Source organism: Vespula vulgaris, chromosome 11 (assembly GCF_905475345.1).
Source record: "Vespula vulgaris chromosome 11, iyVesVulg1.1, whole genome shotgun sequence".
Classification (NCBI taxonomy): Eukaryota; Metazoa; Arthropoda; class Insecta; order Hymenoptera; family Vespidae; genus Vespula; species Vespula vulgaris.
The window spans coordinates 2,411,543-2,422,500 of NC_066596.1; the positions used below are offsets into that span (position 1 = coordinate 2,411,543).

A 10,958-nucleotide genomic window follows, 5' to 3' on the forward strand; every position below is an offset into this window, starting at 1 on the left:
TTCTTCTTCTTTTCTTTTCTTTTCTTTTTCTTTCTTTTCTTTCTATTTGTTTTTTTTTTCTTTTTTCTTTTTTAATTATCATTACGTATTTAATAAGTATTTATATTTCAGCTTACTATATCCGTGGACTGTAACAGATTATGTAATAACTGTATGTGAATGCTTTGTAATCATGTATGTGTACATATTGTGTGTGAGATTACGTATGCGTATATATGTATACGTCGAAAATCAGCGAGGGTAAAAGTGGGTCGAAGTTGCCTTGACCTACCTTACGATTACTGTAGGGCCGATTGTTTGGAATTAAATCTAAAGCAATACGTATTAACCAATCTGTTAGATTAGAGAGAGAATTGTTTCGGGTTCGTGCTTTTCGGTGATAATATTACGAAAACGTTTCTGACATAAATTCGTGTCGTGTATACGAAATTGATAAAATTTTCTATTTACATATAACAATGTGTACATACGTACGTACGTACGTCCATTTTTTTTGTGCGTGCAAAAATGTTTGTATAAATTAGAAAATAAATAAGATCGAAAATTGAGAAGATTTTTATGAAAATATATGCAAATTTTCGATTAAATAATCGGTAGAAAAAGTTATTTGATTTATTACTAGACCTATAGAAACTTTCGAAAATACAAATGTAATAAATATAGCGAAAAAATTTCAATTATTTCCAAGAGGTAGCGCTGTTGTACTCGAAACATTTTAGCGTCATGTCAAACTATTGTATCGCCGATAGAACTGCATGTTTTGAACATATTTTTTATGTGTAAACAGTGATTAATTTACTTCCTATATGATTTGTCGCTTGTTTTGTTATTAATAGAAATGTATTTTTGACGAGGACTTTAATTTGAGTCCTAAAAAATGATATTTTTTTCGACGATGCGATTGTTTATAACGTCGATAACATAACCTCAATTTCGTTGATTTGGAAAATTAAGAGATAAATTGAAACAACAAAATGTCAGATGTACGTGATATATTGGACATCGAAATTCCAACTACTACGGAACTTACGAAAGAATCTATTTTGGGAAGTGATAAAAAAAATAAAAAGAAATATGAGTATAAGGTACCGAAACGTCCAGAGGGTATGCACAGAGAAGTGTTTGCTTTGTTGTGCAAAGATAACACTGACGTGCCACCATTATTTCCAACCGATACAGCCAAGGGATATAAACAAGTTAGAGCTAAGTTGGGTATGAAAAAGGTAAGACCATGGAAGTGGACTCCGTTTACTAATCCAGCTAGAACTGATGGAGCTGTTTTCCATCATTGGAGACGAGTTGCCGATGCAGGAAAGGAATATCCTTTTGCTAAGTTCAATAAAAAGGTTCCTATACCGACTTATACCAATGCGGAGTATGTTCAACATTTAGTTACTAACGGTTGGACTCGAGCAGAGACAGATCACTTGTTTGATTTGTGTAGAAGATTTGATCTTAGATTTATTATAATTAAAGATAGATGGGATCGAGCAAAATTTTCTGCCAGAACTGTAGAAGAATTGAAAGAAAGGTTATTCTAATTTTTATCTTGCTCTTATTTACTTAATTTTATATAGATACTGATATCTTGCTTTTTACTTTCAGATATTACCAAGTTTGTGCAGCATTGACTAAAGCAAAATCTCATACAGATAAAGTTTACAGTTTTGACGCAGAGCATGAGAAACGTAGAAAAGAACAGTTAAAAAAATTGTTCGAACGGACGCCGGAACAAGTGGAAGAAGAGCAGACTTTATTAGCTGAGTTGCGTAAGATAGAACAAAGAAAGAAAGAAAGGGACAGAAAAACTCAAGATTTGCAAAAACTTATAACCGCAGCAGACCATCAAGCAGATCCTAGAAAAAGCGAAAGAAAACCTTCCAAAAAGAGTAGTAATTCTTCTAGGAACAGACCAAATAAAACCGATGCTTCTCATGTATGAATACAACTATATAAAAGTTAATCTTGCCTTGCAAAAATAGGCTAAACTACAAAATAATTATTTTCAGGCTGTAGAATCTGCCGGTATTAAGTTCCCTGACTTCAAAAACAGTGGAGTTTCATTGAGATCGCAAAGAATCAAATTGCCAAGTAGTCTTGGACAAAAGAAAATGAAAGGCATTGAACAGATGTTAAACGAATTAAACATAGGTAATAATCCGTGTCGTATGATTTTATGCTATTATAATTCTAAGGCGATTATATAGAATAATGAATGTGACCATATCGATTAATGAATCTTGCAGAACTAAATCCTCCACCTACAGAACAAATATGTCAGCAATTTAATGAATTAAGAAGCGACATAGTACTTCATTATGAATTACGAAGTGCTTTATCTACCTGCGACTACGAATTACAATCGTTAAGACATCAATACGAAGCTCTTGCACCAGGAAAAGTAATGTCGCAAAAAATAAATAAAATTGTCTCTAATTATTTCTAATACAATGTAATATATTGTGATTATCCGTTTTTTTTTTGTTTTGTTCAGACCCTGACAATACCACCTGCTCTACTACCAAAAACAGAACCTGAAGTAAAAGCAGACATAATAGATGTTGTTGGATCGCCGAGTATGCCAAGTGTAAATCATTAAGTATTAATTAACTAAGCATTGTAAATATCATATAATCTAAACCAATCGATTTGTATATACTTATGCGAAATAATTAATCCATTGGCTTTTGAAATATTTCTTCTAAGATTTTTTCTTGTAAGGTTTCTACTTTCTGTGAAACAAATAAAAACGAAAGAACAAAATTAAAATTCATCGAAGATATAAAAGACCTCACTTTCTATTTCATTTCGACAAGATCAAAATTAAGATCAATAGACGATCCTAATCGAAACGTGAATATACATACATATAAAAAGGTTAAAGGAGTATACGACGTATTTACTTATATATCTGTGTATTTTATATTGTCGACAAAAAGTAACAATGTACGGTGAAACCGTATAATTTATCTACAACAATCTACAATAGATTACAATATGTTGTCTTGTCGGAGGATGGCGGAGAAGGACGAATACAAGAACGGGACTTGATGGGAAGTTTTTCCTTACATATTTTTTTTATTTTCATTTTTTTTTCCTTTTTCTTCTTTCTTTTCTTATCTTCTTTAAACGAGGATAAAGGTCGGTGGGAGAGGGGTGGAGGTCGGAAGGGGAATAGGAGATGGAGTTAAAGGGGTGGAATGAGGGTGGGAGGTAAAAAGGAATGGAAGGAAAACGCGTGTGTATGCTGAGGTGGTGGTGGTGGTGGTGGTTATGTGGTTAGTGGAAAGGGAGGGTAGTTTGAGGTTGAGGAGAATATAGCAGGAGAAAAGGAGGGTTTGGGAGAAGTTAGGGTTAAGGGTTCAAGATGGTCGATACAGGCCTTTCTTCGTTTCGTGCTCCGTTATTCTCGCAATACAGTTGATTTTAATTCTATAATAAATTACTCGATAACTCTAACCGTACTTGGTACGGAATAATGCATCATATATCTCTGTATGTGTGTGTGTGTGGTAATGATCGATAAAGCCGACCCGCAGACTTTTCCATCGGCTCTTTGTGAGCCGTGAGGAGTGTCACGGATAAATTCGAACGTAAACGAGAGTTATCTTTTTCGATCCGTCGAGGATTCGAAACGCGAATTCGTCTTAAATGCAATCAAAGATGATCTAACGATTTTTTCATTTCCAACGTTTTATTTCATTAACGTTTCGTTTCGTTTCGTTACGTTTCGTTTTGTTTCGTGTCTGCTAACACCTGATGAAACAAATGGAAAAAGAAAATAAATATAAATCTAAATCAATAAATAAAAAGTAATAGAAAATTGATTATAAATACATAAATACATAAATAAATACATGAATGAATAAATAAATAAATAAATAAATAGAAAAAAAAAAATATATTTCGAGGAGAAGAGTATAGTTAGGTATCAAACGGAATCTAATACCATTACATTTGTCGACTGTAACGTTAGAAATAAAAATATGTATATAAATGCTTATGAAAAAGGTTTATGGATGATGGCCGCATCGTTGACCCGCATGCGATAGTCACTATCTTCAATCGTGTACTACAATTATTTCTCTCTCTCTCTTTTTCTTTCTTTCTCTCTATTTCTCTCTCTTTCTTTCTTCTCTTTTTTCTTTCTCTATTTTTCTCTATTTTTTTTCTAATCGCCGTAAGTTAAAAAACACGTACACGATAAACAAGCTTTTATTGGTTTAAGTACTCCTTGAAAAAGCTTATTTTCGCCATTACAATTATTTTCGCGTGGCCACTTTTACGAAATATGTGTGTATGTATATATACACACACATATATATATATATATATGTATATGTATATATGTATACATATATATAATATATATATATAATTATTATTTATCTATCTATCGTCAGTTTTCTAATGATCCAGGAACCGAAAGTGGCATTCGAAACGAATTATCGGTGATCAAAAATCTGAATTTACGTTTTTTACTCGTAAAGTCATAAAATCGTTGCTTGATGTTTGATTCGAATTTGTTCGATAAAACTAATCTTAATATATATATCGTTTTTTCTCGGTTCGGTTTTTCTTTCTTCTTCTTTTCTTTTTCTATTATAGTCAAAAAGTAAATTAACTAAATTTTTTCAACCAAATTATTTTCTGTCTCTCTCTCTCTCTTTTTCTCTTTCTCTTCCTCTTTCTTTTTCTCTATTTCTCTCTCTTTTTCTATTTTTCTGTTTTATATCATTTTTCGTATACAATGAAACAAAGGAAACATGGAAACGTAAAGAAGAATAACGTAATTAGAGAAAAATAATCTAATATATAAAAGAATTTTTTCGAACGTTTTATAAGATGTCAGCCAACAAAAATGAATATATATATATATATATATATATATATATATACATATATGCACATATACATATATACGTATATGAATATAAAAAAAATAAAATTAAAAATAAAAAGAAATATATAAAAATTATTGGTTGAACTCGAGCAAGAAGGCACGAAGCATTTTCTTGGACTTTTTCTAACATCTTTTTTTCTTTTCCTTCATTATTTTTCTTATTTTTTTTCATTTCTTTTTATATCCTTTCCTCGTAATCATTTCTCTCTCGATCGATTGATCGTCTTTAGATAGGATCTACAAAATTTTATCCGCTCGATCGAACTACCCGTTCTTTTCTTTTCTTCTTTTTCTTTTGGTTTTTTAATTTCCACGAATAATGCAAGCCCTTTCTTTTCCTCCTCTTTTTTTCGGAAAAGAGTTAAGACGTTCGTTGAATTCAGGCAGTGGACAATTTGACGAACGTATTCGAAAGAGAAAAACAAGAGAAAAGAAGAGAGAAAGAAAAACAGAGATGTATAGAAAAAAAAAAAAGAAAAAAAAACAGAAAAAAGAAGTAAAAAACGAGTCTCTTCTTACAATCTTGAATCCTGTCCTGCAGGCATTCAATTATATTATAATAACATAATTATCTCATTATCATCATTGTTTTTATATACATTTTTATCTCTCCCTCTTTCTTTTTTATTATTATTTTTTTTGTAACATATTTCCTTTTAAGAGAAGAACTTTGCAAAGTTTTTTCCTTTTTATGATCAACGTATATGTTCTCGTGTATCTTTTTCCTTGTTTAAAAGAGAGAAAGAAAGAGGCAGAAAGAGGGAGAAATAGAGAGATAAAGAGAAAGAAAACGAGAGACAGATAGATAGAAAGAAAGAGAGAGAAAAAGAGATAGAAAAAGAGAAAGAGAGAGAGAGGTCAAGTTCTATCTCTCCATCTCTCCCTTCTTTCTTTTGTTCCCTCCTTTTTTTTCTTTTTTATATCGCTTTCCTCTTTCAAAATGAAGCACCATCGATGAACAAACGTGGAGACTCTCGTAGCAACGTATGTAGATGGAAAGAGAAAAGATTTTTCGAGTCTCGATGAATCAAGGGACTGAATTTATAGATTCATACATGCATACATTCATACATACATACATACATACATATATAAATGAATAAATAAATAAATATATATATATATATATATATATATATATATATATAAAATCTCTATTTCTCTTTCTTTCTTCGTTTCTCTCTTACTCTCGTTTTCTTCTTTTAATCAGTACGCAGTCCAATCGACGTTACTTTACAACAACAACAACAACAACAACGATAATTAATGGCGGTAGTAATAACGGTAGTCAATAACGGAGACGAAAGAAATCTGTGTGCTGGTTTCCATTGGTATTAGTAATAATATAATACATTTTTTTTTGTCCTTCTTTCTTTTCTTTCTTTTTTCTCTTTTTTCTCTCCTTAAATAGTGTTCATTCTTTTGTAATTAATTAATTAATTAAATAATTAATTAAATTATTATTTATTTAATTAATTAATGATCGTAACAACGGCGACTTTTTCGCTAATATCTTTTTTGTTTTTCTTCTTTTTTTATTTCGTTTCATTTCGTTTTTAAAAAGCATAATGTATTGTAAATATAAGTACGATCTGATTACGAGTCGTTCATTCGAATCATGTCTTTCGAATAACGCGACATTTCATATTAGAATAACGCGATATTAATCCTTTATTATAAAGAGAACGTCATAGATCATAGATCGTTTGAATTAAAAAGATGCCAGTGCGTTGAGAGAATCTAATTTTTTAATTATTTCATTTATTTTTCGCTTCGAACGTCTTTTCTTTTTTCTTCTTGAATTTTTCTTTGTAAGAGTTTATAAGAGTGATAAAGAATATCACTTAGGTGAATGTATAGATCGTTAGAATTTATGAGAATAGAAAATTGATGCCAATTGATGCCAATTAATTAACTGTTCGTTAAGAATCGTTCGAACGTCTAATTCTTTTTCTTTTTTCTTCTTTTTTTTTTTTGATTTTTCTGGAAGAGATAAGTTGTAAGAGGTTCGTGAAAATAGTCGAAATAGACAATTGTTTAGAAAGATAATATTCGTATTTTATAGATCATTAGAATTTATGAGAATGAAAAAGAATTTATATGCTAATCGATTAATTAATTTTTCGTTAAGAATCGTTCGAGCGTCCTGTTCTTTTTATTTTTCTTTTTTTGTTTTTTTTTTGTTTTCGTTATTTTTTTCACGCATGAAGCAAGTGTAACAGTTATGTAGTAAAAAGAGAAGTTCGAGAAAGAATAGTATCTGATAAGAATAAAAATATGTCCAATCTCGTATGTTCTCTTTCTATCTTTATTTCTTTCGTTCTGTTTTGTTTTGCAATTTATTAATCGTAAATCGTTTTTCTTTTAATGCACGTAGTAACTTTTTCGAAATAATTAGATCGAACAGAATGATTAGAAGAAAAATATATATTATTTCCTTTTTTCAGATCTTTCTTTTTGATTTCCATATCGGGTCGATATATTATTGTCGACGATTTTAATCAATCCTGTTCTTTCTTTCTTTCTTTTTCTTTTTTATTATTTTATTCAATAACGAAATCGATTTAATGTTTTCTCTCGGATTGTTTAAATTAGTAAATGTGAATAACTATTTTTTGTTGTTTGATGATCGATTTCGAATGAAAAATGCTACAAATTTTTTTTTATTTTCGTATACCAAAGATAATAAAAAAATATATATATGTACATGTATAAAATAAATAAAACAAAGCTAAAAAAAGAAAAGAAAAAAATAATAAGAATTAAGATAGAGGTACGTGTTTCTTCATTCGCTTTTTGTTCCTGTTTTGACATAAATCGAAAATACGAACGATAACTCGCGAGAACAATAAGAATAAGAATAAGAATAAGAATAAGAAGAAGAAGAAGAATAAGAATAAGAATAAGAATAAGAAGAAGAAGAAGAATAAGAAGAAGAAGTAGAAGAAGAAGAAGAAGAAGAAGAAGAAGAAGAAGAAGAAGAAGAAGAAGTAGAAGTAGAAGTAGAAGTAGAAGTAGAAGTAGAAGTAGAAGTAGAAGTAGTAAAAGTGTGATATAAGAGAATTGTTCATTTAGGTACTAACAGAGCGAAACTACAAGTTGCAAAGCGAGCGAATTGCAACGAGTTACGATACTTGGATTTTGCGTTTAGAGAGAGACCGTCTTATTCCTTTCATCATCATTTTATATAAATCTTCGTCTTTATATCAACGTTCAATACCATGGTTTATCTTCTTTTCTTATTTCACAATGCGATTGGTGTCTATTCAAATTTTATGATGCAAAAAAGAAAAAGAGAAGGAGAGAGAAAAAGAGAGAGAGAGAGAGAATTTACAAAAAATTAAAAATTTTATAAGATATATTAATGTCATTAGAAATTAATAGAGTAACTCGAGCCACGAGATAAAATTATATATATTAATTTCTATTTCAAGAACACTGTCCTTTTTTACACCCTTATCTCTCTCTCTCTCTCTCTCTCTCTCTCTCTCTCTCTCTCTCTCTCTCTCTCTCTCTATTTCTCTCTCTCTCTCTCTTTCTAGTTCTTATTTTTGTCATTTTCGTATAACACGCAACATGAGAAATCGTACTTATTTTCTTAAAGACATTCCCTACACAATATGGCTACGATAATGCGATATGGATATGTGCGCAAGTGCGTGGTGAATGATGTCGGTATTTGGATAGACAAATGGATGGATAAAATATGGTCGTTGGAATTAGGTTGAATTTGGTGGATGATTTAGGATGATAGAGGAAGGGAGGGAAGGGAGGTTGTAATAGGGAGAGGTAATAGTGGTCGCACATACGCGCACGTACACACGTGCGCACATAGGCACACGTTTAAAATATGTATGTATTATGTATAGATTCTGTATATAATCCTGTCAAATCGATCATTGATCTCTTTTTTATCTCACCTTCCTCATTAGATTTCTTCGATTATGTATATATATACACATAGGTATATGTACAATATACATATATATGTGGTGTATATATATATATATTTATTTATATTTGCATTTAGATTAATATTTATTTATAACGCATCTTACCAAATTTATCTTCTCGCAGATTCATTCTTTCAAACGATTTCTCTCTCTCTCTCTCTCTCTCCCTCTCATTCATACGATCGTATCCTCTCTCTCTCTCTCTCTCTCTCTTTCTCTCTTTCTCTCTCGCTCTCGCTCTCTTTCTCGTTTTCTCAAATTGCCTATTGCAAATATGCTCTACCTATATTCTACGATAACTATGCTAAACAACAACAAGTAAATTTATCCTAAAATCTTTTTTTCTACATCGTATCCGTATATGCTGTAAAAATGTCGTATATAATGATATTAATATTGTTTATATTTTCTTTTATTGCACGCGTTTTTTTTTCTTTTGTTTTGTTCTCTTTTTTTTTTTAATTTTCATTTTTTTTTCTGTTTCATCGTCATTCGCCGATCGAACCGACAATATCGATCGAAATTATGAATCATTTTATGATTTATTTAAATCAAATGATCGAATTTAATATAATTGTCGATTTGTTATCATCTCCAATTTGTTTTTGCGATATATTTAAATAATGATACATACATACATACATACATATATACATACATATATACATACATGTGTATATATATATATATATGAAAATAAAGTACATAGGTATATGCTACTGGATTAAAGATATCTCGTGTAAATATCTCGAATAAATCGGTTCGATCACGAATGTCGTCATTTTGTCAACGTCAGCGTGATCTTTATTTTTTATTATTTTCTTCTCGTTTCTTTTTTTCTTTATCTTTTTATTTTTATTTTTCTTTTTCTTTTTACTCCCCACTTTATAACCCTTTTAACACTTGCTCGTTTATGCTTATTATGTTTATATTCGTATGCGATTAGAACGCTTGTATTTTTTTTTTATTTTGTTTAATGTAGTTATATATATATATATCTTTCTCTCTTTCTCTCTTGCTCTCTTATTCTAATTTAAGCCCAAGTTTCTTTTATTTTCCGCGTTTTCTTTTTTTTCTTTTTCTTTTTTTGTTTTAATTTTCCATTCACACATTAAACGTGGTCGTTGGTGCGATTTGTAAACATTAGAATACATATACATATACATATATATATGTATATATGTACGTATGTATATATGTACGTAATAAATAATCGTTTTTCGCGAGATATATCGTCGAACCGAGAAAAACGTGAGTAAAATTTTCATCTTCGGTTAATAGGGGTTGTTATTATTATTATTATTATTATTATTATTATTATTATTATATTTTATATATATATATATATATCTTTTCTCGAACGAACGTTTGTCGAACGAAATAATTCGCTTTCGTCGTTTCTTCGGCTTCCATGAATAATCTCACAGCGTTGTGAGCGTCCATCACTAATCCGTCCTAACACAAACACACACGAACACACACGTACACATGCAAACATACATACACCCACGCACACACAAAACACATCGTTAACAGGTACGTACATAAAATTTGAAACGAACGAATGATCGCTCGACGTATATATATATATATATATATATATATATATATATATATATATATATATATATATATATATTTATGTATACGATAATAAAAAACCATAATATCCTACAATCACGGTTCTGATCTACATTATACATAGAAAAAGAGATAGAATCTTATACATATTTCTGTATGTATATATATTTTTATATATATAATATATAATATAATATATATATATATAAACGTAATAGGATGTACCTTGTATATATGGAGAAATTCATATGATTGATAAAAGAATTGGGATTCGCAATAAAAATCTCACTTTTTTCAGAACCGTATTGATATAACGTATACAACATTAGAATCTTTTACATATCTATATGTTTTTATATATACGTGTGTGTAAATGTGTGGGTGTGTATGTATGTGTATGTATTTGTAAGTCTCTATATATATACATATATATATATATATATATATATATATATATATATCCTAAAAATCCGAATTACTATATCGTATCCCGTGTCTACTGCGGCGATGGACGGGTATTC

At 29.8% G+C, this 10,958-nt stretch overlaps 3 protein-coding genes across 8 annotated transcripts in view; 1 reads left to right on the forward strand and 2 right to left on the reverse strand.

Moving 5' to 3' along the window:
* The window catches only part of LOC127067664 (cytosolic carboxypeptidase 1-like), a 67,006-nt gene that overhangs the window by 47,995 nt on the left and 8,053 nt on the right, over window positions 1-10,958 (reverse strand). The window lies entirely within an intron of this gene.
* On the forward strand, window positions 608-3,180 carry LOC127067668 (DNA methyltransferase 1-associated protein 1). The gene is made up of 5 exons (XM_051002894.1): window positions 608-1,531; window positions 1,606-1,936; window positions 2,010-2,151; window positions 2,247-2,401; window positions 2,495-3,180. The coding sequence occupies exons 1-5, from the start codon at window positions 975-977 to the stop codon at window positions 2,597-2,599; spliced, it is 1,290 nt and encodes a 429-aa protein (XP_050858851.1). The 5' UTR covers window positions 608-974; the 3' UTR covers window positions 2,600-3,180.
* LOC127067665 (sodium/potassium/calcium exchanger Nckx30C-like) overlaps window positions 2,899-10,958 on the reverse strand; it is a 66,761-nt gene continuing 58,701 nt past the window's right edge. For all 6 annotated transcript variants that reach the window (XM_051002890.1, XM_051002892.1, XM_051002891.1 and 3 more), the window contains one exon: window positions 2,899-10,958. This exon is cut by the window's right edge and continues 8,638 nt beyond it. The gene's annotated coding sequence lies outside the window, so the exon portion shown is untranslated.

Bases quoted from the DNA above. Each gene is read 5' to 3' on its own strand.
- LOC127067668 (XM_051002894.1), top strand. From the start codon at position 975: ATGTCAGATGTACGTGATATATTGGACATCGAAATTCCAACTACTACG. The intron at 2,152-2,246 runs GTAATAATCCGT...TGAATCTTGCAG, and splicing joins GTTAAACGAATTAAACATAG to AACTAAATCCTCCACCTACA. The intron at 2,402-2,494 runs GTAATGTCGCAA...TGTTTTGTTCAG, and splicing joins AAGCTCTTGCACCAGGAAAA to ACCCTGACAATACCACCTGC.